This window comes from Sarcophilus harrisii, chromosome 1 (assembly GCF_902635505.1).
Source record: "Sarcophilus harrisii chromosome 1, mSarHar1.11, whole genome shotgun sequence".
Lineage (NCBI taxonomy): Eukaryota > Metazoa > Chordata > Mammalia > Dasyuromorphia > Dasyuridae > Sarcophilus > Sarcophilus harrisii.
This window is the reverse complement of record NC_045426.1, coordinates 12256834-12284151: the sequence shown is the minus strand read 5'-3', so window position 1 is coordinate 12284151 and position 27318 is coordinate 12256834. Positions and strand designations below refer to the sequence as shown.

Below are 27318 nucleotides of genomic sequence, written 5' to 3'. Positions count from 1 at the left end.
ATGCGCTACTTTAAGCTTCTCCAAATCCAAGCCCCAGTTGTTGGGTGCATGCTTCCTACCCACAGCTTGGCAGGACTACTTGGTGGGCCATCTGGCCCCCTCCTCTTGGCCCATTCTTTCTTTACACAGCACATAAAACACCCCTTTCTAGTTCCATCCAGTTCAGACTCACTTAACCCTTCTGTCTTTGTCTGCAAGCTGAACAAATCTAAGTAATGTGGGGCATTCTCCCGCCCGGCTGCCTTCCTGTGGATTCATCTTCCTAAAATGTGCTGCACCCTGACCCCTACCCTCCAGATAGATAGATAGGGATCTGCCTGGGGCACACAAAGTTAAACAGCCCCTCCCTAGTCATCTTGGATGGGTCCTTCAGGCAGCCTGAGCTCCAGAATCTCACATGGAGACAAGTCATTGGGAACAATAGCAGAGGGACTCCTATGAATTCCCAAAGCAGGGCAAAGGGAGATGGGTTTGCATTGTTCCTTCCATCCCCCTTTGCCTACTGAGATTCTCCTGGTTAAAGCCCTTGCCATTGAGTCTCTTTTGCCATCTATTGCCTGAGGGGGGTTGGGGAAGGGGGACCTGTATACTGTAGCTTTGTATCTGCGGTGCCTTGTGCTCTTTAGATTCCTCATTTATAAAATTGGTACTGGGCTTTCTAACTTCAAAAGCACCTTTTGCTTTTGACCTTAAAAGTAAACACCTGACCTCCCCCCCCCCCCCCCCTCCCCCAATCCCCTTCAAATAGACAAGCCTTGGAAGCTACATCCACTGCAGATATTAGAAGTCTTCTCTGGGCCTTCAAGGCCTATATCATTACAATCGGTCAATACCTTTCTTTGCTGGAGTTGATTTTTTTCAAATCTTCTTCCTAGAATTAGGGGGAAGGAAGAGAGACGCGGCTAAAAAGATTTTTTTTTCAGAGGAAGGGAATGAGTTACAGGATAAAGGAAAGTACAAAAGACTGCTGTTACTGATTTACATGAAAAAGCCACCATTTTGCATTAGTGGCTTGTGGGCCTTAGATGTGGGTTTTAGCCTTAAAACGTGCATCATTTTAAAAGTAGTAATTGAGAAGAGAAGAGGGTTTCTATTTAGGTAGAACGAGTTTCAAGGTGAGCCAATTAGGTGATTCTCTTGAGGGGACAGAACCTAGCATCCTATGAGGTCGGCAGCCCTGTGGAAGGCTGTGCATATGTGTGTCGCTAGTGACGTTATGTTACCTTGTGGCCCCGGGGTCCCCTGCCTCCGGGATCAGGCTCCTCGTGGGGGGAGTGGACGCTTTCTGGGGAGACGTCTCTGGGCACAAAGACACGGCCAGGAGTGTTCTTTTCCAGCAGTTGAAGCAGCTCCATCTGCCTCCTCATCTTTTTCTCCTCCCTCTGCCTCTGCAGGTGTTTGGGATACCTCTCCGAGGCGGGCACGTACCTCTTGGCCGGCCGGTTTTTGTTCCAGTCGGGCCTCTTTGCACTTTTTCCTTTGGCTTTTGTTTGTTTTTCAGTTCTCGCAAACTGATCATAGAGCTCGTTGTATCGGCTGCTCTCTGGCTCTAAGGCCAGCTTCTTCTCAGAGAGCGCCTCTTTCTTACTCTTCTTGCTGTTAAATTGTGCGTCCAGTTCAACCGAAATTTCTGGAGAAATGAGGTCCAAGAGAATCATCTCGGTGCTTGGCTCGGTGAGGGCTTCCAAGCTTCCCACGGGCACATCATCTGTGTGAGAGAATGGGGGTTAGCTCTTTGGCTGCAAACCTACGCACAGAGCACAAAGCGACCCTCAAATGCGCGGCTGAGAACAACTACGATGGGAAAAGCAGAAGATGGGAAAAGCAGAAGCCGCCGGCCTCGACAAAATATCCCTCTCCTTGGGGGCAAATTTCAAGATGGAACCGAGGCGCGCCTATTTAAATGTGACCTTGGAGGAGCGGCCAGACTGGGACGACACACCCTCCGACTGTATTCCACAGGAAAGATGGGAAGGAAGTAAAGGGATAGAGCCACAGGAGGCCTCTCCTCACCCACCAGCTGGGGAAAGCCTCCATTCACTAAGCCTAAGTTCCATTGGGGAAACTTATTGTCTGACTTGTCTCCTTCCTAATACAGAGCATGGGATTTCATAAATGGCTACAAAACACGGAGCAGATGAGCAGCAGAGGCCATGATGGCTAAGCCGGCTTGGCGTGGTGGGCCCAGTTGGGGCCTGGAGTGGGGGACCCTCAGCAGGAGATCCCCTGACTACCCAGTCTCTCCCCTTCTCCAGCAGCATCTTTCAGATCCACCCCCCCTTGCTGTGGACCCTTCTGACTATCACCTGGGGAATGAGGGGAGGTCACGGGCAGATCTGACCAGTTCCTTCTCCACTTGATGTACTCCAGGGGCTCTATGCTCCATGTGGGACCTCCTGCCTTTCTGCTGCTGGCGAGTGGGGGGTGTGTCTGTGTGTGGCCCTTTTTTGTCCCTGGTACCTGACACACAGTAGGTTGTAAAGTCGGGACTAGCTCCCTGGAGGCCTCAGGAACAACTGGAGTCAGGACAGTAAAAGTCCTTAATCCCCTTAATCCTTAACTACAATTATCTGTTATACACCAAAACATCCAGCCAGCATGAAACAGTGAGAAGGACCATTTTCCAAACATATGCTGAATAGAATCATTGTCCAATAAGTAATTAGCTTTAAGTGCTCAGTTGTCTGATTCAAGTGCATCTATTCAGAGTTTCAGCTCTTTACAGTAAGTGTGTAATAAATGTAGACCTGTTGATTTATCTGCAAACCTAACTGACAGCACAGGCATAATGTCCTTTTTCACATATTCGGAAGCTGAGGCATTAAGTGACCTGGCTGGAGGATCCCGAGCTAAGGAGGGCTGAAGTTTGGACTCTGTCCCATTTTCCTCCCCCACCCCCAAATCTTTCAGTTGTTTTTGGGCAATCAAAATGTAAAAGAAGGCCTTCTCATTTCAAAGTGAGGGAGATAAAACAAGCCAACTTTTAAAAGCAAATTTCTGAATGAATACCTGTTTGCACGGCCGTGTCCTTTCGAGGAGAGGTGGTGGGGATGACCCCTTGGCTGACCTTGGCGCCACCTTGGTCGGGACAGTCCTGTCTGAACTGCAGAAGGCCGTCGACCTCCAGACTTGGCTCGGCCGGCCCCGCGTCGCCTGGTGGGGAGAGGAGGGGCCTGCTCAGAACTTGGGGCTTATGTCCAGAGAGGACTCCCAGAAGACCCTCGCCCTGTTCATGCTGTCAGAGGAAGGACCAGTAAAATGGGGAGCAGGATCTGACCCTCAAATGTCAGATTTTTTTAACTGACAGATTTGCTAACTTAATCTACTCCAGGTCACTTCCCATGGCAGAGGCAAGTCAGAATGGGGTAGGAGTGGAGAGGCGCCTCCGCCCCTGCTTCCCTGAGAGGGCAGGGCTATCTGAGGAGAGGGAGGTGGAGGAGTCAGGAGAGGATTTGAGAGAGTTGGGGTCCTCCTGGCTACAGCAATCTACCTCGTGGCCCCACCAGGGCTGCCTGTGTCCCACCCAGGAAGGCCCAAATTCAGATTCTGCCCTTGACACTGGCTGATGGGCCTCCTCTTCCATTGGGCCCCAAGGAAGGAAGATGGCAGCCCCAGCTTGGTCCCCACTCACCGCCAAGGCTGCGCAGCAAGTTGGAGATGTCATGGCCTTTCTGTTCCAGCTCGCGGATGCGCTGCTCCTGCTTTAGCCTCTGCGCCAGCTCCTGGGCCTTCTGCATGGTCTGGTACAGCTCGTTCGTCTTCAGGGTCATGACTTCCTGTCATGGAGAGAACAGGGGAAAGGGCTTGTTGGACAAACGGCATTCTGGGAATTCGGTCCATCCAGAGATGAGTTTTTGCTCATCACTTCAACCTTTTGTTCTTTATATACATGGGACCACTAACAGAAAGCTGCTGTTCATACACTATTTCTCAACCCAGGGAAAGTGTGAAGGCTGGAAAGCCTTTTGTACGTCCAGGAAGAGTTTCCTAAGAGGCACAGCGGGCAGAACATGGGAGCCGGCCCTTTTAATTGTTCTAGTGAGTTCTTCAGATTTGTCTTTTTTGAATCTGATGAGACTTTGGTAAATGACAAACGTGGTCACTGACTCACAAAGCTCTAAGTCTCCTTCCCTATATGGATGTTCCTTCAAAACACGCATTTATCAACCACTTGCTAAATGCCAGGGACTGAGAATACAAAGAAAAAAACCAGCATCCCCCCCCCCCCTCCCCGAAGCTTCCATTCTTCTTCAGACCTACTATGTCCACATCCACAGACCAGACAAGGGCTGGCGGCCTTGGGAGGTCAGACAGGCCTCGCGTCAGAGTCGGTGCTGAAGCTGAGTCAGGCAGGATGGGGGGCACAGAGACATGGAGAAGGACTGAAGACACAGAGCATTGGATTTGGTCATTAGAGATCCTTGGGATATGAGGTAGAAAAGCTCTCGGCACAGTGCCTGTGCACACAATGGGCACTTCATAAATGCTTGTTTTGTTCCTACCTTGTTTTAGATTGAAAGCAAGGGATTGAGAAGGAACAGAAAGTGGAAATAACATGGAGACTTCTAAGAGTGACTCTGAAGGAAAGAGTGACGTGGACAATCGCTTGAAAATGCATGTTTGGAGCCAGTAGATGAATCCAACCCTTATCTAGAACATGGTTCTCAATTTTCTGTCTGGATTTGATCCTATTTTTTGGGGGGGGGGAGGAGGGAGGAAGGGGGAACAGTTTTACTGTTTTGGTTTTCAACATTTACTTTTATAAGGTTTTGAGTTCCAAGTATTTTCCCCCTCCCTACCCAAGACAGCAAGTAATCTGATGGAGATTATACTGGTCAATCATATTAAACCTATTGCCACATTAGTCATGTTTTGAAAGAAGAATCAGAACAAAAGGGAAAAACAACAAGAAAAAACCAAAGACTTCCCTCCACAGTGCAAATAGCCTGCTTCTATTTACATTTGGACCCCAGAGTCATCCCTCTGGATGCAGATGGCGACTCCCATCATGAACCCTTTGGGGCCATCTTGGGGTCGGCGCGTTGCTGAGAAGAACCAAGTCATTCCCAGGTGATCGTGGCCCAATGTTGCAGTCGCAGTAGACGACGTTCTCCTGGCTTGCTTTGCTCAGCATCAGTTCGTATGAGTCTCTCCAGGTTCTTTCCGAAACCCTCCTCCTCATTTCTTACAGAAGGACAACATCCCATGAATCTCACATGTTCGTGACTTGTTCGGCCATCCTCCTAATGATTGCCAATTCTTTGCCATCACAGATATATTTGCATACGTGAGTCCTTTTCCCTTTTTTATGAGCTGATCCTATTTTCAACCAGGCCATTTGGGGGGTTCTGGGGGTCTTGGGGGAGCTAAACATACAGAAGAGAAAGGGAGGAACCACTGAAATCTGGGCCCTGTTTAGGCAGAATCCATGGGGTCACCCTTGTAATATTCTCTCTGAAATGTAGTCATCTCTTGTTGGGGTTTTCTTGGGGTCTCTGGAGGCAGCCTTCCTTTCAGTTCAGTAATCAGCACATGAGTAGCCAGGGGGTTAAAGTCCAAATTCTTCATTGTCTCTTTCCAAGTCTTGTGGCCCGGTTAGCTTTCTTATGGTCCAGATTCTTTATTACCTCCTTCCTGGGGCTGGGCAGCTTTCTGGAGAGCCTTTCAGGCTGGCCTTGGTCCCGAGAGCTTGAGCTCCCACCTGCCTTCTCTGGCTTCTATATCTCCCCAGCTGAATCCTGGCTGAGGCTCCAAGAGCTTCTAGGGCCTCCTGCCCCTGACAGCTTCTTCCTTATATGTTCCACATTACATCACTAGGAAACCATTATTTGTTGTAGGATTAAATCAATGCTAAACTAGATTTAACCACTGTCTCCTCAATTCCACTTAGTATTTTGTTCCAAGTTCTGGCCCATAACATCTCCTCATAGGATTAAATAAATCAAACTGAACCACGCTAAATTAGATAACTATTGAATCTATTAATCCCACAGACTTTGTACTTTGTAAGAATCCTTTGTTTCAAGTTCAGAGTTCTAGCCCATAACACCCTCTCAAGTCACCATCTTGCATCTAATTAATGTTTCTTTTTCTATGATTACAAGTGTCGTTGTAATTGCCTCCATTAATTGGACTTCAGAACTCCTGGTGTTTAAGGTGATTAACTGAGACTCCAGGGAGATGAGTTGACAATAATAGAAAACAGAGCATTTTAGATATATTGTTCCAAGTGCTATTATCCTTTTCACAGGAGAAACACAGCAGTTGTGTGACTTGCTCAGGGTCTTATAGCCATTAACTAATCACCATCACAATAGTTAACTTCTGTATAGCACCTACTATGTGCCAGAAACTCTCCTGGGCACTTTACAATTATCAGAGGCAGGTGCTTTTTTATGCTTCTCCATTTCACAGCTGAGGAAACTGAGGCAGACACATTTTACTTACTTGCCCCAGGTCACCCAGCTAGGATCTGAGGCTGGATTTGAATGCGCGTCTTTTTGACCCCAGTGGGCCGCTCTAAGGCACTGGCCGTCAGTGTCCAAAACTATGTGGCTCTGAGATGACCGCCAGGCCCAAGGACCTGAACAAAGCCGCTTCCCTGCAGCCTTTCTGAGGCTCTGGCCTGGTTGTCTGGCGGATGGTGCCCCCTGTGCCTGCTGCAGAATCTCCCAGGGCACAAAGTTTTGTGAGCTGGGGACCTCCTGATGTGTGACCTGCAGCTCGGGGCCCAGACCATGTACGAGGCGCTCAGCGATTTCTCTGACACTACCATCCTGATGCCTCTGCAGGCTTGGGTTTGGTGTCCCCGGTGTGCCTCAGTTTCCTCCTCCAAAAGTGCCTGGTGGCTCAAGAAGGAGCTCTGCTCCCCACTGGCCCCTCCTCCCACTTTGGGCACAGGCCTTTTAAAGGCCAGAATGAGTTTAACAGAAACCTGGCTCCTGCTGGGAGCCCCAGTGGACACAGTATAGCCTCTGGACGTCCACACTCTGGCCTTTGGGTGGCACCATTCTTATCTCTGGCCTCTGAGGGTCCGCCTCAACCACCCTCATCTTGGTCATCCACAAACAATCCTTTAGGATCTGGGCAAAGTTCTGGAGATGAAAAGGTCCGAGCTGGGCCTCCAGACCAGGTGACGTGAGAGAAGATACTAAGTGACTTCCAGCTGGACAAGAGAGGATGTCTAACTCCTCTGCCCCAGCTTCGGATACACACCCGGTCCATCTCTCCCTTTTCCAAGGCCGACCCCAGCAGCTTCCCCCTCATTTCTTCTCCTCCGCCATGCTGCTCCCGATGTGTTAGGAGGGCAGCTGCTGGGACCAGGCCAACCGGAGTGATGTTCCCCATTCTGCCTCAGTCACCAGGGACCAGCTTTCTGCAGCTCCTTAAGGTTCTCCCCGCCACAGGGCTTTCTCATGTAGCCACAGCTCAGCTCATGGCCTCCTTTTGTTCCTGTCCTGGAGGGGCCTCCAAGGCCCCCACTTGCTCTTCTCTAACCATCGTCAGGGCCTCTCACAAACAGATCTCGCGTTCTCACTCTCCTGCTCACAGAATGGAATGGCCCCTTTGGCTCAACAACTGACACCAGACGAGGCATCCGTCACAAGTTGAGTGGTCCAGGGAAACAGACAAACCCTTAATAAGTCTCCAAGCAAGTGCTCCTAGTCACTAGTGCAAGAAGTGCCAGGGAACTGGCAAAGATGGGGAAAGTCACTATCGCCGACGCATTGTTGGTGGAGCTGCAAATGAGGGACAGCTCTTCTGGAAAGCAGCTGCAATGCTGTAAATGGCTAAAATGCTCACAGAGCTCAGTTTGGCATTTAACCCAAGGATGGCACCAACAAAGAAAACCTCCAGACACAAAAATCTTTGTGAGACCAAGAACTGAAAACAAAACAGATGCTGGTCGCCCAGAGAAGAACTAACCCAACTGTGCTGTGTGGGTGCAAAGGAGCATTAAACTGCTGTAGGAAACCCAGAGAAACGAATAAAGAGTTGGCTGAGCTGTCCAAAATAAAGGCAGCAGAGCCAGGAAGACAATATATCCAATGACTTCAACTGCATCAACAGAAAGAACCACCACAAGAAATTATAAATGTGACAAAATCAGAAAAGATGAGCCTGGCTCCAAAGAGAGGGAAGAGAAGACATCCTCCCATTCTTTGCAGAAATGGGGCGTCCACAGATGCTTAACGATGAAGAGAATGCTGGACTTCTTTTTGCATGCACCGATCACTTTGGTGGACATTTTCCCTTCATTCCTCTTCTCTGAGAGAGCGAGACTATGGAGGAAACGGAGGAGATGAACAAAGAGAAGGTGCCTCCTGGGTCAAGGTGTCTTGCCACCTTTTCCATTCCTGCTGTTCTCCACCTCGAGCAGAACCTCAATTTCCAAGGTCTCATCTCCCTAGCCATCACTAGATCAGCATTTCTCAGCTATTCTGCTTTTAGAAGAGAGGCCCGGCCAGTGTCTGGTGCCAGACCCATTTCCTGCATTGACCTCCTGCTTCCTCCCAATTTTCACAGCCCACTATGTTTGGTGCAGTCACACCTGGTTCAAAACAGGCAGAAGGAATCAGATGAGCTCGCTAGGGCCGCCTGCTTCTCTTCTCCACTGCGCTTTGTTTCATTCCCATTTTTAGACTGTAATGTCACATACTTAGCCTGTATTTGTTTCTTATGCTGTGATTCCCAGGTTGTTTCTGTGCTTTACATTTGTAAATACAGCTGAGGCTATACATTAGGCTCTTCTCCCTGGTTGTTATTTCCTGTAAATGACTGGATTTCTCTGTCATCAGCCTTCCTCCTGTATTGTAGCTGCTCTCTGGGGTGGCTTAGTGCCTAAATGAGGTGGTGGTTGTCATTTTGATTCCACTTTAAAGCTCTCTTCAGTCTACAAGTTGAGCATATTATTTTAAGTTCTCCGAGAACCTGTCTTTCTCAATCTGTAAAATTGGAAGAGATTTCAGAGACACTCCAAGTTTCCAGGCAAATGTATTCTGTCCATTGTTATCTGTGTTCCATCCCTGGCTAAGGACCTGTCCATTGCTGTTTTTTAAGCTCTGATTTGAAATTCAAATTCTATTCCCCATCTTCTGACCAAGCTGTTCACTTCCTGTCTGTAGCCTCATTTTCCCTCTACAATCCTTATCTTCAGCCAGCACTCACCAAGGATTATGAAGTCCTGGGCTTTGAGAGGCCCAAGTGATTATTTTTAAAATCACTGCTCCTGATTGAAGCTGGAGATTCAGAAGAGAGAAGCAGATTTGGGAAGGGGACAGCGGCTAACAAGGCGGCCTCTGAGAACGAGGTGTGTATTTCTGGGCCGCAGCTTAATATACGATACAAATACCAGCTTTTCTACTGGAGGTCAAGCACAGCTAACAAGGGTGAAAAAAATATTATTGGAGTATTCCAAGTAGGGAAGGAGTGCTACAACTGAATGGACCTGCCAAATCCAACGCCACCCAAAGCAGAAAGGACAAATCGGGAGGAAGAAAGGACGGATAACTATTTTTCTTTGTAAATGTAATGTTTAGCATGTGGTTTGTTCCACAGTAAGGGCTTTAGCAAACGTATGATGACATGACGACAATCTGTAAAACATGATTACCCACAAGAATCGCAATATAAACATGGTCTTTAGAGGCCTCAATACAATGATGATTTTCATGTAGAAGGATAACAAAAAAAAATGTTTTTAAAAAACTCTCTTGAGGGACTGCAAAGTTTGATAAGAGGGACAGTGAGCTCCTAAGGGACTTCCAACAGAGTTGGAGCTCAAAGTATGTAAGAAGATGGAGGGCCTTCCAGGCTGGACAAAGGACGTTCTAGGGGCCTGCGAGAGGCAGCCTTTGGTGATTCTGCAAAGGCCGTGGACAGGAGGAGTGCCGTGAGACCTCTTAAATTTTGGAAAATACTGAAGAAGCACAACAGAAAGAATTAATAGTTTGTTCCAGAAAATCTTGTTATAATGTCCAGGTATAGCCTAATAACTGGAGGAAGGTTCTAAAGGATCCAGCCTGGCCTTCTCACCTGACCTCACTGCTAAAAGAAATTAGCTTGTCAATTTGTAAGATGAAACAGCTCTGGCCTGGAAGGAACAAGGGGTGAAAATCTAGGCTAGCCCTCTCAGAGTCCCCCAGGACAGGGTTCCGTGCTCTGAGTAGAAGAGAAGACCAATACATCTTGAATTCTACAGGTCTTGACAACTAGAGATTTGTAGCAAAAACTCCTTTTACTCCGTTAATATTGGAGAGTCATTCGTTTATGAAGAGGTCCAATAGATGCTGAGTTGAGACTAGTGCCCTGTTTTAAAAGCTAAGACAGACAAACAATCAGCTGAAAATCATGTCTATGAGCAAATATAACCTTCACCTTTTTAAAATGTTCTCATTAAACCTTACCCTAAACCCTCCTCATGGTTATGGCTACTGTGGTAAAAACAAACTCGGGCTAAACCAGAGCGCACCTCTCTACCAGACAGAGGTGAACGCCATGGTATAACCATTCTTTCCTTGACGATTCAACTGGACTTTGCACTGGAGATGATGCCAAGTCCTCCACCATCTTGACCAATACAACCATATTTTGTACAAGGAGGAAATCTGACTCCAGCTTTCTCCTCCTGTAAATAAGGTACCCCTCCCTACCAAATCCTCACTCACCTCCTTGCGCTTCTGTTCGAGCAGGTCTTCCTCAAACCGCCTCTGCATCTCTTCTCGCTCGCGGGCCAGGCGACGCTCTTCCTCCTCTTCCTCCTGCTTCCTCTGCTGCTCCTCGAGCTGCTTCTTCCTTCGCTTCTCCTCCACCTGGGCAGTGATGGCTTTCTAACCAGGATAAAAGATCGAAACACAGACACAGTTTTGAGAATGCCAGGCATTGAGGGGCTAAGTCACTCACACAGAAATGGGCACCACTAAACTATACAAAGTTCCCCTGTGGGTTGACTTAGACCACCCTAGAAGCATCATCACCCCCCCTCTATGTTCTCTGTACTTTTGTATGTTAGACTTTCATCTGGGATAGAGGAGGGTTGCAAACCCCCATGCAGCCCCCTCACCTCTGGTGACTAAATAAGTGACCTCACAGATGCAATGGGAAGCACATGTTGGTCTTTCCTATGCTGCAAAATAATATATTCAAATTTCTTTTTTGGATTTTCCTCTCCCTGATTTTCTGAAAGAAGCACTAGGAAGGCTTTTCTTCACATTTTTCATGTCTTAGAGTAGTGAAATGAAACACTGAAGTGAAGATTTGGGAAACGATGTGAACGGTGTACAACAGTCCATAAATACTTATTTACTAAGCACTTACTATGTGCTGGGCACTGTATTAACTGTTAGGGATCAAAAAGAGACTCATGATCTCAGGGAAGACAACAAGCAAACAAACAAGAACAAAAACATCTATTTGTTTAGTCGTTTTTCAGTCAGGGCAGATCTTCTATGACCACATTTGGGAAGTTCTTGGCAGAGATGCTGGAGGGCTTTGCTATTTTGTTCTCTACAAAGTCACTAGCCATCTTTTCGTTGTCCAGTCCTACGGCTTCTTCTTCAGCTTCATCTTTCTTGACCTCTCTGCAGCCCCTGATGCTGTCAAAACACTTTCTTCTCAATAGCTTTCTGCCTCCTGGTCCTCCTACCTGACACTTATTGAGTCTCCTTTGCTGAATCTCAATCTAGTGCACTGCTAATTGTGGGTATTGACGAAGGCTCTGTCCAGGGCCTTCTTTTTCTCCATTTGTACCATTGTGACTCATCAGCTCCCTTGAATCCTATTATCTCTGTGTAGATGATTCTCAGATCTCTTGGTTTCTCTCCCCATTTTCTCCAAATCTCCAATCTTGCAGTTCTAACTGCCCATTAAACATCTCAAACAGAATGTCCTAAAAATGTCTTAAAACTCAGCATGTCCCAAACCATTTCCTCCACCTCCTAATGCAATCCTTTCCTCCCTGTTACTGTAGAGGGCACTGTCCTCCTCCCAGTCCATCAAGTTCACAACCTAGAAATTACTTTTAACTTCTCACTACTTCTCAACCCAGCTGTTGCCCCATCTCCAAGGTGGTATTAAAGCCTATTGACAGCAACGTACCCCTTTTCTCCCGTGACACTGCCATTACTCCAGTGCAGGACCTCACGACATCATGCCTTGACTATTACCTGCTGCTGGTGGTGGTGGGGTCTTATCTGTTCAAGTCTTTCTTCACTACAATCCATTTTCCAGTCTGTTAACAGTGATTTTCCTAAAGGACTATGTCACTTTCCAATTCATTAATAGAAAATAATAAATGATAGAGTGAAACCCTCTCACTGCTAGGATCAAATACAAACCCTCTGTTTTTTTTTTTTTAACTCGGGTGTACCCAGCTGTCTGCATGTTGTCTCCCCCATTTAGAGGAGCGCTGGGAGAACAAGATCCATACTTTTGCCTTTCTTGATTCCCCCAGCTCTTAGCACAAAAGCTTGCTGACTGACAGGTCTTCAAGTCACTGGAATTTACTGAGTAGGACAGGAGTTACAGGGTCACTGGGCATGCTGTCAGGAAGAACCGAGTTCAAATCCAGGCTCAGACACTTACTAGCTCTTTGACCCCCAGGCAAGTCAGTTAACCTTTACCTCAGTTTCCACAACTGAAGAAGAGAAATAATAACAATGCCCAATCAAGTCTATGTAGAGCACTCAGGACAGTGTGAGGCATCAGTGGGTTCTTCAGAAAATGCTTGTTTATCCCTTCTCAGAGATGACTCCTTTGCTCCTTCCCACAGCTACAAATCTGGTAATTGTCATTTCTCATCCCAACTCTTTCAAAGGGAACCGCTTCCTTAAAACTCCCCATCAATCTGTCCATCTCAGCACCTGCCTCAGGATAAGTCCAGTGGCTTTAGGACCTGCCAATCAGGAAGAGGGGGAAGGGGCTGTGGTATAGAAGGATCAAAGTCCCAGGAGGTAAGCTGGCTAAGTCAGAGAAAGGCTGCCTCTTCATCAGGGACTGGAGGGAACTAAGAGGTAGTGGGGGATTAAGAGGAGAAGCAAAGACTTTGAAACTCACCCAGTCTTCTAAGTATTTAACTGCTTCTTTTTGTTTTTTAAGAAAATCTTATGAAAATTAAGTTTAAATGCTGCATATTTTGAAATTCTCACTGAAATGAATCAGTAGGATCCAAAAGAGTAAGACTGCATAAAACAGTTCTGAAGTACGTTTCAGTGAGCTTCTCTAGAAATCACTCTACTTGAAAGGATGAATAGAAGTGGCAGTGAGGGGGAATGGACATATTCTGAAAAAAAGGAATACTAAAAGGCACACACAGTTGATGCTTTGCCATTTTGTCTCTAAGTTTGAAAAGAAGTCTGTAGCCACCTAGACCACTCTGTATGTGGATGAGAATCTTCTATGAGATGCCTGACACATGACCATCCATCTCTGCCTAAAGGTCCCTGAGAAGAGGAACCTCTCCTACTCTGGAGCAGCCAGATATTGTTTCTCTACATCAAACCCAGACACCCTCTGCAGTTTCCATCCAGCTCCCAGCTGGGCCCTTTAGTTTAAATTAGATTAAATCTGCATTCCTCTTCCACAAAAAAGATATTCAGAAGACTTGAAGACAGCTCTCAAGGTCCCTACAAAGCCTACTTTTCTGTAGGATAAAAGCCCTAGTTCTTTCAATAGATCTATGCATGCTATGGAAAGGACTGAATAAGACCCAGGTCTTTGGTAGCAAGGAATAACATCAGGAGAGAGCCTGACTTTTACCATCCAAGGTACTCCCAGAGCAAGCAGGGAGGAGCACTGATAAGACCATTTCTTTAAGAGGACCCTTTATTCTTAAGCTTTTTGTTCTCATCTTAACAAGGAGCTACAGTATCTAATCAGAAGGCCACTTTGTGACATCAACATAGAGGTAATACTTCCTTTACAAAAGACTCCATAGGGCTGGCCACACAGAATGCCAAATGTTCACTTGCCAATAAGATTATTTTATCGAGAACTCACACAGGGGAAGCACTCACAAAGTGGTCAGAAAAAGTAATAAAGACAATTTCACAGTATCCCTAAAAACTTTAGAATCAATCCTATGACATGGGAGATATTGGCATAGGACTGCCCAGCATGTTGTGCCCTCACCAGAGAAGGTGCCGTGCTCTATGAGCAAAGCAGAATTGAATTCGCTCAAAAGAAATACTAGATGTGTAAAGTTAGAGAATACAATGCAAATGTTCTTAGAGACTACTGGTGTCCAACCTGTGGCAGAGCATTCTGAGCTTGTATTGGTCTGCTCAGTCAGTCAGACACTTTGTAACTCAACTCTAACATAAGTGATGTCATTTTGGTCCTCTTCGAGAACGAAGGACAACAAATCAATAAAAAAATATACTCCTATGGTAATTTTCCTTCTTTTTTCCTACCTCCCCGGCAAACTTCTTTAGGAATTTAGCCCACTTTATGGCAGGTTCTCTAGGAAGTTGCCTCACATTAATGGTATCTTTCTCCTCAATGGAATCTTCCCCATGGTTAACTGAGTTAACTGAGCTTGCAAATTAAGCTCTCCTCGATTCCCATCAATTGCTAAAAAGCCGATATGGATTTGGCCAGCTGGTTGCAATGAAAAAAATCTTTGCCTTTAGGTTTAGAGAAGGTGTACGCTTACAAATTCTTTTGATATGACACTGGCCCGTAACTCCAATATACTTTTAGGGTCCAACAGTCCCAAACCCTATCATTATGTTCTTTCTCACCTGAATAGCAGATTTGTGTAGAACAAGACAGGACTGTTCTTTACTGTCTACCTTGTTTGTTTTTTCCCCAAAAAGATGTGATTCAGTTTTTTTTTTTTTTTTAAGTAGGCTCAAGAAAGAAGCTTTCACAAAACCCAGTCTTGCCAACTCAATTTTGGAAAGGAAAGAGAAAAGTGGACCAGGACCTTTGCTCTGGTAAGTTATAAGATTATTTTTAATAGTCCCCTGTGTATGCTGAAGAAGAATAGTGACATGCTAGCGACTCAAAAAAAGGGATTCCTGATAATGCAGAAGTTTAACATGAAAAAGGAAACTGAACTTAGAATTAGAGCTGAGGAAACAATCCAGAAATGTCCAAATGACTCATCCAGTTTGCCATTTGTAACACCAAGAACCAATTTTGGAATTCTGACTTGTCATCAGCATAAATGTGACCAAGATATCACCTCTAGAGTCCTATCTCCTGAACCCCAAACCCCATCTTTCGCTTTACTCCTGCAATGTCTCAGAAAGAGAAAAACATATTTAAATGAAGGAAAACACTGAGGCTTTACTGATCAAATGCTTCTCACGAATGTCTTATGAGACCTTTCTTGGAGAGGAAGTGTTATTAGTTCCCAGTCCCTCTCCCCATCTTGTCGCACAATTCACTCTTCTTGGCAGACTTCGAGAGAGATCCCAATTCAATTGGCCCCCACAACTCTCTTTTGCTGTTTTGCTCCCTAAAAACTACATTAAAATCCCTTGAGTTTTTCTCTCTCTCCTGACACATTGCAACTTTTCCTATCATGGTCCTTGTTCTATTTGCTGTTACTGTCTCCCTCCTCCTCCTGCCTCAGGGAGATTTCCCACAAATGGAGCTACAGCCCTGGTTCTTTTTCATCACAAAGAAAGGTTCAGAGATCAGGAAAGTTGTTCTGAAAAAAATCCCAAAGTTCCTTTAACCAAGATCTGTAGAATTACAAATGAGTTTGAGCAGGTAAAAGTCAGCCTTGCAATCTTGTGAACAAACCAGGGGCTACTACATCTACTTCAGGAAAGAGCCTCAAAGGTTGAAATGAAAACAGGAAACAAAACATACCTGCACTAACTAGTGTTGTGTGCAAATTTATAGAAAAGGTCTATAAATTTAAGGAGATAGTTCTGCTAGGAGCCTACTCTTCCCTTGGTCCCATTTAGCGATACAATCCTAACTCTAGGACAATTCAAGAATTCTAAAGTGATTTTCTGGACCCTTAAGCAAGAATTCCAGAAAGAGATTCTTTGTAGCAGGACTTTTCAATTTTCATATTCCACAATATCACCTGAAGTTACTTAATTTTACCACTGAGGCAGACAGAAATTTTCTAAGACAATACCTGATGTTCTAACTGTTTTTGTCTTCGTCTATCCCTTTCTTCAATTTGAGCAGGATCCAGGAGTGCCGTCATAGAGCGAAGGAAACTAAAAAGATAAATACGTCAACAATTTTCAATTTAAAAAAACTTTAATGAAATGTTATTTTCCTCCTGAAGGAAAAATCAACTAAATATCTGTATTACAAATAAAAATATCCTAAAAAATAAAAAGCAGGCTAAGTGAACATGAACTGAAAGAGAGGTGAAGTCTTGCTTTTTAACTTGACAAGAATCGATGCCGACATTTATAATCACGAGGATACTCACTTGCTTTTCTCCATGTTTGTAGGAGCAGTATCCCGAACAGATTTCCCCAAGTTCTCTTCCTCTGAAGGCCCAGGTTGGCTTCCAGATAAAGGTGTATGAGGATTGCTAATATCAGTCATTTCCTGAATGTCTGAGGACAGACATAAGTAGTCGGGTTGTTTCTGGGTTGCATGAGAAGATAGTTGAGACTGAGAATTGGGATAGAGTTTTAAGGAATCAAAATGCATGGCCCATCTGTCATGTTCTTCACCCTGACAACAAAAGAGAGAAAGCAATCTTTTATGGCCAGGCCAATATCATTCCTATTAAGCAGGGGGGTGACATTACTCGTCTAACTCCACACAACCAACAGGCAGGAAGTACCAAAGGCAAGGTCCCTCATTGGGACTTAAGAGACGACTCCTATAAGTCTCGTGGAATAAGTAAATAAAATGAAATTGAGATGGGATTAAAAATAATTATAAGTAAATCAAAACCAATACCAGCGAAAAAATTCATTTGCTACATCCACTGTACATCATCTACTATATTCCAACACAATCTCAATTCACTTTTGGAAAACTGAAGTCCAAAAACTGGTTTTAAAGTCAAAATTATTCCACAAGTCTAAAAGAAATTACCTTTGAATATATCATTTTTTCCTGGAGCTTTCTCTGCTTATCTTCTTCCTTTTGTTTGTTCAGTTCTTCAATCCACTTTTTCTGCTGTTCTTTCTTCACAGCACTGAAAGGATGCTCCAGCGGTGCAGCTTCCTAGAACAGAGGCAACAGGCCATGAAGTGATAGGGAAGGATAATGACGTGAACAGCGCCATCTCATTACTTATTTCTATCTTCAAAATAACTTACTAATTCTGACAAAAAACAATTCCCCTGTTGATTGAAATATACTTTTGAAGCCAGCTCCGTGTGTACACTCTTTCTTCTCTTGACCAGATCAGACGATAAGAAGGTTCGAGCGTTGGCCAATTTTCTCCCCCATTCTCTTCCTTTGTACAGCTCAGGGGTGTGCTAACTGGCTGGCCCACCAAAGTTCCCTGCCGGCTCCTCAGCTAAGAATGGTTCTCATTTTTCCAAATACAATAAAACCTGGTTTTAAAATGGAAAAGCCACTCCCAGCTTGCTGGTTGCCCAGGAGCAGCTTGCTGACCTCTCTTACAAATGTTCATGTAAACATCCTGCTGAGATAATTCTCCTTAATCTTCTTTTCCCTTCCCCCACCCACCTTTCAGCATATAATACTAACCCCTATGCCCTTTATACACAAATTTTTCCTTGGCTGGACCTGGGATTTCACTAGCACAGGTCTTCGGACAAAACTAACTCTAATCCAGCCATTCTTTCTTATTACAACTGATTCTTGTCCGGGGTCTCTTACCAGTCCTTCCCCGGGGGGGGGGACTAACATGGGGAAGGCCCTTTTATTTTACAGACAGTGCTTACATTATCCTATTACGAGGGTCCCTTAGCACACTGTCAACCTCTTCATTGACATGACCAGCGCATGTCCTTTCCCTCATGCCTTTATGCTGCTTATCCTCTGCAATATGCCACTGGAAACATGCTGTGACTTACATCGATGCAGACTGGCTGACTTTTTGTGACACATATGGCAGCCATATAATATCACAGGAAACCCATTAGTTTTAACCAGGAGCCGTAGCTTTGGAGGAGAGCCTCCAAAGCTGTTGCCACTTTCCCGATGCAGTCTTCTCTTCAAAGGAAGCATAGTGTAGAGTCACAGCCCTGAACCTGCAGTCTAAGTCCACATGCTGGGGCACTGCCTGAGGGAGACGGATGCAGAGGCTTGTTGTCACTGCCCTGATTGTCCTGGGTGGTTCAGTGTCGTTTCTATACTGGAGAGATGGAGAACTGCTGCAGCTTTGCTGAGGAAATCCCAGATGAGAATGCAGTCCTTAGGAGTTACTGATGCTGTAGTATCAGTGGACCTCTTCTTGCCCCGACCCCCAAAACAGGACACAGATGGAGCTGAAGGATGGAAGGTGGTTCAGAGCAGGATGACTACAAGATCTTCCCGCCTTCTGACCTGGTCCAGGTCACCGTGTTTGCAGGCAGCAGACTATGAGTATTTGTAGGAGCACGGCAACAAGTACCTGAGAGAACAACTTTGTGCCTGTCAGCTGCTTGATTAGAACCAAAGGAACGGGGCTGTTATCATGGGGTACAGTGGGAGCAGCCAGAAATGCTATGCCAGGCCCCTGCTCATTTTTAGTCATCCTCATCCTCAGCAGGGTTGGGCGAACTCAACGTTTCAAGAGTTTCTCAGAGTACTTTCCAGGGTATCCTTGTCATACCCCTCTGTTCCTTCTTGAATTTTGGATGAAGAAAAAAACAAACAAAAAAACCCAAGATGTATCTACACCAAAGCATGTATAAGCGCACGCATACACACACGCACGCACACACACACACACACATTCTCTGTCTCTATCTCTCTGTTTCTCTCTCCTTCCTTTCCTCCCCTGTGATCCAATGGCTTGGAGAAGAGATGGAGCCAATCAGAATTTGACTTGTTTTCCCACCTGGCTTTCCACAAGTCCTGTGGTCCTTGAGCAATCCAAGTTCCTTTTGGTCCGAGTGATCTTTAGAAAGTAAAGGTGGCTTTTCTCCCTTCTCTGACTTGTGCTTTTTCTTTTTTCTCTGTGCTTGTGTCCCATGTGACTGATGTACCATGATCAGGGCACTCCCATCCCATTGCTATCTATCTAGTAATCTGGCTTTCATTGAGTTGTCCATGAATGTAAACAAAGGGGAAGGTCTAGGGACATCAAGGAATGACATTTTTCTATACATAACAGATATTTTCTGATTACTCTTCCTCTATGAAATGGCAGTGGCCTACAAGACGAGGGGGCCCAGTTGATGTGTTCTCTAACTATGGTGGCAGCTCTCAGAGTACCAGCCAGGGGGCCGGGGGCTCCCAGTAGTCATTGCTCGGACTCATGCCCGAACGAACCCCTTCTGATATGGCAGGGAGGGGAAGCTAAGATCGTGATGGTGGCTAAAAGCAGTAAATGTCCTTTCTTTCTCCTCTCAGAGAAAAATACATTTCACTTAAGGTGCAGTTAACATTTTTCTCATGGAGCTGAGGTTCAGTTTTTAACATACATTTTCTAATGAAATAAAACCTATTCTTGTGAAACCAAAATAACCCAAACTGCAAAAACAAACAATTCTACCAAAAACTCAAATCTTTCCTGGCTATGTGAGCCCCAGCCTTGACTTTTCTGGCTTTAGGTGCTAAGGTCCCTTTCACCTTTAAATCTGCTTTCTTCTCTGATTTCCTGAGTCTTCTACCAAGTTCTAACTCCAACTCATTGTGCCCTCAAATGTCCACGACATCAGTTCTGACCAATTGGGACAAGAGGCATTCATCAATGTGGTTTTCCTCTTTGGGGTAAGTTCATGGATCTCAATGTGGTGGCTCAATGGAACTTCCGGGCTGCACACAATCAGCACAACAGCATGTGCAAACAGGAGCATCTGAAGGGAACATCTCATCTACTTGGACCGTGCACTGGACAGAGATCACGACAGAGGCAAATCTATCTTCTGTTGTCTAACTCGGGGGATAGGTATCGCCTCAAGGTCAGACACAGTGATCTTGGAGCAATCCTAGTTGCTTCTTGAGGGCAGGAGTTGATTTTTGTCTTTGGATCCCTAGGCTTTGCACACAGTGCTTAATGCTGACCATCAGTCTGGAGGCACTTAATAGGTACTTGTTCTCTTGCAGGCATTGTGCCACACAATAGGAAGAAAAAGAAAGGTTAAAACAGCCACTTTTCTCAAGGAGCTCACTTTCCAATGGGAAGCAACAACATGAAAACCAGCAGGAACATCCAAGATACATACGTAGTAGGGGGAGAACCTTTTAAATAAGTTTATGAAGACATAACATATGCATGGAAGCAACCCTGATGGAAGAGAGCCCTGAAGGGGTAGGAAGACTAAGAAGGAAAAAAAAAAAAATCAGGAAAGTGTTAAGTCTCACCCCTAGAACAAAGGCTGTGCGAATGGCTGCTGGCAGATCTGGAGAACTAAAGGTGGTGGGCTTCCCACGGGGGGCGCTGCAGCTGCTGGGACCAGCCTCGCTGGATTCTCCCCTTGAAGCATTCTGTGAAACTGGGGTCTCCTCAGTAGCAGAGTCAAATTCACCAAGAGATGTTATCTGGGGATAAAAAAGAAGCACCACAGAGAAACTGTTCATATGAAAAAAGAAAAACCTGCCCCACCTTCACATCAAGCAGCAGGCACAGCAGATCCTTGCTGTCCTGGAAGCCTCAGTCCTCCTTATCCCTGGGAGAAGGAAGGAAACATTCCCTGACTGGGGCCTTTTTGGTCTCCTCAGTACCAGGCAAACAGTAAGTTTTTAATCAATGCTCCTGGACATAAGTCAATACCTTTGTTAAATGCCTGCTGGGGGAGGCCCACAGTGCTGGCCGGACTCATCCTGCTTCTGCCCACCCCCAAACCCCCCAGCTGCCTCACTCTGGCTCTGCCAGGATGCAGTCTCCTCAGGAGCAGGTGCCGAGCCCTGGGCGGAAGTCCGAGGGCCCCCAGCACGGACGCTTCTCTGGCTGGTTCAGGGCCAGACTTCCACCCCTGACTTTTAGCTGGTAACAACCGGACTCGCGAGAGAGGGGTGTGTCCAGACCAAACACACGGGTCAGACACCACTTGGCTGCCCCCTGCAGGACAGATGGGAAAATCACAATGATGTAAACCCAGAGGAGACTCCAACAGGATGGGAGGAGGGAAGGGAGGCCTGTCTGGTGGCCCCCGCAGGCCTTGGCTGTCACAGCCCGGGAAAGGGACCATCAAGGTTTGGAGTGGGGGGGCCTGGTCTTGGGGAGGCCACAAAGAGAGTGAGCGCAGCTACGAGGCGCAGCACGTTCAGGAGATGGGGGTTCGGGGCTTAAGAGAGGTCAGAGGTCAGAGGATCCTGGCAGACGCCAAGGAGCAAAGGACGGACAGAGCTCAAAAAGAAATGGGAAGACATTTACACAGACAGGCTCTGGCCTCCAGGCCCTCCCACGCTAAACGGCCCACGAAAGCGGAGGGAAATGCTGGGAGAGGGCAGAGGGGGCAGCGAGGCCCAGGAGGAGGCTCTCACCCCCCCCCCCCCAACCTTAGTTAGGTAAGTAGCCCAGAAGGGAGAGGTACTTCTGTTACTGGCAGATCCTCTGGTGACCCAGCAGTCCCAAAGGATTCTGGGAACTGTCTCAAAAGGTCTGTAACAGAGCCAAGAGCCAATGAAGAAGACAGAGAAGGGGAAAGGCCCAGGGGCGACCAAGTCACCAGCCTGGAAGTGCTCTAGCTGCTTCCCAAGCCAGCAGCCAGCCCCCAGGCGTCAGATAAGGCATGGGGGATGGCCAGAGAGAACATGAACACTCTTGAACATGGAACAGCCAAGAGCCAAGGGCAAGGAGGGTGGGGGGTAAGTAACAGGGAAGAAGGCTGAAAGGTGGGAGGGGGCTGTGAATGCCAGAGAGAATGTCTGAGCCATCAGAGGGTCCCGAGTGGGAGGGGGGGGGGAGATGGGTGCAGATGTGCCCTCTGGGGGCTGAAGGGAGGGGGCCCAGCCCCTGGCAGCTCCCAGCCTGAGGCTCTGATTCCAAGGCCAAGCTCCGGCCTCTGAGTTCCCACCAGCCTGTGACCCTACGCTCTCAGAACTGAACACTTACACACTTACTTCCAGAGTCTGGCTAGTCCCAGGTACTGAGTCCCCGGCAGGATGGGCAGACAGCCTCGGGTTAGGTGACCTTGAGAGAATGCTAGATGGGCTCATTGAGCACTAGGGAGAAGATGAATGAAAATTAGCTGCTGTGTTCTCTAGATGCTAGACAAGCCGGAAAAGAAAACAGAATTAAATGGGGCGAACCACAGGACAGGACAAGAGCTTGTGGGGCAGGTCCATCTTCAACTGCACAAATGCGGGGTACGGTTATTCGCCAGCCCCAGAGGTTTCTGGGCGATTTACTTGTTAGGAAGGTTTGTCTTCCCAGTTTCAGCTCCCCTGCTGAGGCCTGCCCCATGCTGGGAGCCTCCCATCCCTTTCCAGAGAAGGTATTGGGGTCTAGCCCAGACATTCCAGCACCTCGTGATCCATTATCACAACAGAATCTAGAATTAGAATCTGGAATTAATTGAGTCTCAGATTTCGAGCTGGAGGAAAGTGCTCTCTAACTTCTACCCTCTTCTATCCCAGATGAGGAAAATGAGGCACAAGGCAGAGGAACTGCCCAAGCGGTCACAGAGGGAGGATCTGAAGTCGGATCCTTGACTCCTAAGTCAGGACCTCTCCCCTACCAGGCTGACCCCTCCTTTCTGGTTTTTGCCTCTTTCATTGCTTTGTTGATCCCTTGCTTCCTAACTGGACAGTAAGGTCACTGTCTGCTTCCGGCCTAAGCCAGCACCTAGCACCCAAAGCCCTTGATGGGGCTGGACATCTTAACGACAAGGAGATCAATGGAAGGCCGCAGGAAGCCGATCCGTTCCCTCCTGACTCCCCTTAGTGCAGAGTGGCACTCCAGCATGGGTGCTTGCACAGGGTGTCTCTGTGAAAAGAGAGAGCTCTAGAGGGGGTGGCGGACTCTGGGAAAGGGTGTCCTTAGTTTGAAAAGCCTCACATTAAAACACATGGAGATGCTGGCGATAAGAACATGGCTAAACATGAAGACAAACTGAAATGGAAAGGAGCCATTCCGCATGTGTGCGGGCAGCTGCCTGCCAATCCTTACCTCCGACCCCTCTGAGTGAAAATTGTCCCAAATGAGCTTGGGGTCCCTCGGTCTGTCCCACGGGCATTTCTTCTGCTCTTCCAAGGCTGCTTTTTCTTTTTCTTTCTTCTTTAGTGCAACCTGTTCATCTTTAAATAAATTTTTTTTTTCCTAATGAGGCACAAAGTCAATTGATTTTCCTAAATGCACTTTCTTTTATTGAGGCTTATTCAAGATGATCAAAATATTTAATTTTTTCCAAATATTTCCCCATCTGTTATCCCAAACAGTCAAAGAATAGGAATGTAAAGGTTAAATACTGTAGTTAACAGAATACATGAATTTTCAAAAGAAAAAATTAGGATGGATTAGAGCTGAACCTAAGTTAGGATAACATACTGCATACGAAGTATAGTGCAGGGTGCTGAAAGTTAGCATCTCTGCCTCACAATGATCTGCAGAAAATGCTCGCTGCCCTCATGTTCAAGGATCAGTTAGCCCAGGAAACTGGTTTCCTGAAAATAGTGACCCACTCATGGGTGATGGACCTGGCAGCACATGAAGGCCAAGTATAACACGGCAAACCAGCTTAAGGGCCCGGATCACACGTGCCTGGTGCCCTTCTCAGCAGGGTGCTCAGGAATCACAAAGGCGTTTCCAAACAAAAAGTATTTCCGGGATAGTTATCATGAATAGTCATTTACAGTTTACTCTCTATCATACAACACTGGGATGTACTCCAATTGACAGTATTTAGTCACAGAATTCTGATGTGAATGTCCTCAAGCATTTCCATCATCAATCCACTCTGCTCTCCCTCCCTCCTCCTTTCCTTTCTCTCCCCAACCCCATCTGCCAGTTAACCTTTTCTGAGGCTTTTCCCAAGCTCTCTGCTTTAACAGACTCAGGAGCATTAAAGGTTCTGTGGAGATTTGAGGTCCCAGTGACACCCAGAGGCCCAGTTAGACTTGAGCAGTTCAGCAGCTGTCTCCTTAGCTGGCCTGGAGCTACATTGGGGCCATAGGGGTTTGGGATCATGCTCAGATAGAGGAGCTAAACAGGCCAGATGGCTGCCGCCCACCTCTGGCTTCAAGGGTCTCCAGCAGCGTAGGAACCCAGCACGTGAACAGTCCCCCACACAGAACTCGTGTCTTTCTTTCCCTTGCCCCCGTCGGCCTCTCGTTATGGGATCCCTCTCCTCACGTGCGGCCACATCACTGTGGAAGGCTGGCTGACCAAGCTTTCCCAAGCTCCCTGCCTCAAAGCCATTGCCCTAAAGCACGAGTCTGACAGGGTCACTCTGCGCTGGGCCTTTCCAGCCCTCCCCCACGGGCTTCTGGGTCACACCGGCCACTCTGGCCCCATCGGCCTCTGCAGGGGCTGCTCCCCAGGCCCAAAATGTTCTTTTTCTTCTGCTTCTTGGAATCCCTGGCTTCCTTCCATGCTCCACTGAAGGGCCACCTCCTATGGGAAGCCTTTCCTGACCCCCCCCCCCCCAACTTTACAGCTTGCTCTCCCTTACAATTATCTCCTCTTCCCTATTTCACAGATGTTATATTCTCCAGTAGAATTGAGGCTCCCGGAGAGCAAGAACTGTTTGTCCATTTTTCTCTTTATAACCCCAGTGCTTGGTATGATGCTTTCCAAATAGATGGGACTTGGTAAATGTTTTTATACTATACCCCAAAATTGCGTTTAAACTGCCCAGTCAAATGACAATATTCTAACAATAAAATTACAACTTAAAGTTTAATTAAAAAGTACACAAAATATATACCTAGCTCCTTCCTCCACTGGAATTTCTTTGCTTCCAACAAACTTTTATCTCTCTCTCTCTCCCCCAGAGTACTGAACATATCGGCCGGTTTCCATACTGTCTTTCTAGGAAGCAAACAAACAAACAAACAAACAAAAAAAAAAAAAGAAAAAAAAAAAGAAAAACCAGAAGCAATCTTACTTTTATGCACTTTGTAAAATCTGTCCCAGAAATGGTGAACTAGTCTTTTACATCGTTTTCTGTATCCAGAATAATGACTGCTTAGACACGTAAGAGAAAAAGTTTTCTTGTACATAGGACCAATAACAAAAACAACAAAAATAATAGAAAAAAGTTACATACACGGCAAATTTCTGCTCATACTGCTTAGATGTCTTCTGTTTTTTGTTTAAGCCAGAGTTATTTTCATCTGGGAGAGGCGAAACATTTTCAGTTTTTTGAAGTAATCCCATAATGTTCTCATCTTTTGACTCATTAGAAAAACTGTTAAAATGTAAATTATTTTGACCTGGGAAAATAAAATGTATCTTTTTAAGATGAATACTTGTCATATGTATAACACACATTTTCTATATGGCTGATACATTTTGGTATTTTGATCACAAAACTTTCTCAAATACAGTCCGTGCCTAATTCTATCCAGATAACTTTCCCAGTTGACACCGAATTAATTCTCTGCTGACACCGCCACCACTGTTTCCTTCTCATCTGGTGGCTCCATTAGGGCCCAGACTGGAAAGAGATTTTTACGTAAGGCTCGGCGTTATCTCCATATTCCCTAAGAGCCTGTGAGCCAGAAAACAGAGAAAGCCCAGCTGTCCCTCCTAACCATCAGAGGAAGACTGTGTGATGACATGCACATTTCGGGGACTAGAAGGAGGACGGAGGCCAAAGGAGGACAGAGAAAGAAAGGAGCAAGAGGGGGAAGGTTTTCAAAGCTCCTGATGGACTTTTTTTTTTAACAAGATCTTATTTTTTCTAATAAGGCTTTGTCATTTATCAGTACTCTGACTTTACAGAATAGCCAAACTATGAACATTCAAATTTAAGTATAAAAACAAATACTAATGAATCTTGGATTATCTATTCAACCTTTCATTTCTAATAAGGCAGACATCCTAAATGTAGAGATAACAATAGCTGTAGAAACTTAATCTTAAGGTTATTAGCGTATGAAAGCAGAATTTTAATTCTGAAAATTTGAGCACGTTCTCTAAAATTTACAAGGCTTCACAAAAGTATCTTACATTTCTCTTCTTTCTTTCCATTCTCCATCTGTGAAATAGGTCCATTTCCTCGGCCAACAGCCATCAAAATCTGTTGTAGTTGTTCCTCAGTTAGACAAACCAAATTATTCTTTAGATCTTCAACTATGATGTGTTTTTTTTGAGGTTTCTGTTTAAATACTGCAGACTGTTTGTAATTTTTAGTCCTCCATGTGTTGGGAGTTTCGACTGTAATGTTTCTCTGCATACAAAGATGATCGTTATCTGTGTCGTGTCTTGAGAAACAGCTAGCTGGTGAGAAAATCCTTCTGCTTTTATCTCCTTTTGCCAGTGAAGATTCAGAAGCAGTCCTACTCTTCTGTAAAAGGCTTCCATTCCTGCTGTCAGTGTTCTGTGTTGATTTAAGAATATGTCCGGTCTGTGGTATTCTCAAAGGCTGGTTTGGAATCCTGGCCTTAATTCCCATCTGTTAAAACAGTGCAGTTAGATTCTTATGTGAAAAGCAACATGAAATGAAGAGCACAAGCCTGAAGTTTTCCTTGTCACGTGTCCTCCAAGTGTGGTTCTTTATGCTACTTAGTTGTGACTTACAGGACACTTTCCTATTGGACACTGATTCTTAACTTGCAGCCAGTTTCACTTAATGGTGGTGTCAACAGCAACAGATTAGCTGGTCATTTAATTTTAGAGAAGTGGGAAAGAACTTGATTTCCAGCTGCCCGGAGGCCATCTCCACTTGGCTGTCCCAAGCTATTTCTCTTGTCATCCTCTCCCCAATCTCCCAAAAAAGGGCCCTTTCCCCACTTATCCCATTTCTGTCCAAGATATCACTATTCTTCCAGTTCAGAAAAAAATGCAAACTGGAAACTCTGGAATCTTCATCACATCCTTTTTTATTTCCAAAATTTCTTTTTTCCCCACTCGCAAAACCCTAAGATCATACTATCATTCATTCCTATGGCTGGATTCTACTCAGTCTTTGATTCTTTTATTTTATCTTGATCAAGAAACCTGAAGGGATCCTCAGAACAAGCCTAGCTTCCACCCATCTTCCCAACGGCCCCAGACCCATCAGGTGTTCTGGAACCTGGGCCTTTGCTTCAGCAGCTCTTCCTCACTGCTTCCTGGCACATCTTGAGCATCCCCCCCACTTTCATGTGCTTGGATTGTGCAGT

The 27318-nt window shown here is 45.9% G+C and overlaps 2 protein-coding genes across 11 annotated transcripts in view; one reads left to right on the top strand and one right to left on the bottom strand.

Annotated features, from left to right (window-relative positions):
• The window catches only part of TASOR (transcription activation suppressor), a 96454-nt gene extending 79206 nt beyond the window's left edge, over window positions 1-17248 (top strand). The window contains exons 24-25 of one of the 3 annotated variants that reach the window (XM_031952204.1): window positions 14844-14933; window positions 17124-17248. In XM_031952204.1, coding sequence (XP_031808064.1) covers window positions 14844-14933; window positions 17124-17158 — 125 coding nt within the window. In that variant the 3' untranslated portion in view covers window positions 17159-17248. Of the gene's footprint in view, window positions 1-14843; window positions 14934-16149; window positions 16216-17123 lie in introns of those variants that run through there. The other 2 variants (XM_031952192.1, XM_031952200.1) reach the window with 2 other exon arrangements.
• Window positions 1-27318, bottom strand: part of CCDC66 (coiled-coil domain containing 66) — a 43413-nt gene that overhangs the window by 3528 nt on the left and 12567 nt on the right. For 7 of the 8 annotated variants that reach the window (XM_031952240.1, XM_031952233.1, XM_031952258.1 and 4 more), the window contains 14 exons: window positions 26165-26609; window positions 25260-25425; window positions 24918-25021; window positions 23162-23289; window positions 22114-22215; window positions 20413-20589; window positions 17023-17154; window positions 16403-16653; window positions 16097-16181; window positions 10668-10829; window positions 3632-3776; window positions 3010-3153; window positions 1224-1708; window positions 834-871 (listed from right to left, as the gene is read on the bottom strand). In XM_031952240.1, coding sequence (XP_031808100.1) covers window positions 834-871; window positions 1224-1708; window positions 3010-3153; window positions 3632-3776; window positions 10668-10829; window positions 16097-16181; window positions 16403-16653; window positions 17023-17154; window positions 20413-20589; window positions 22114-22215; window positions 23162-23289; window positions 24918-25021; window positions 25260-25425; window positions 26165-26609 — 2564 coding nt within the window. Of the gene's footprint in view, window positions 1-833; window positions 872-1223; window positions 1709-3009; window positions 3154-3631; window positions 3777-10667; window positions 10830-16096; window positions 16182-16402; window positions 16654-17022; window positions 17155-20412; window positions 20590-22113; window positions 22216-23161; window positions 23290-24917; window positions 25022-25259; window positions 25426-26164; window positions 26610-27318 lie in introns of those variants that run through there. The other variant, XM_031952266.1, reaches the window with a different exon arrangement.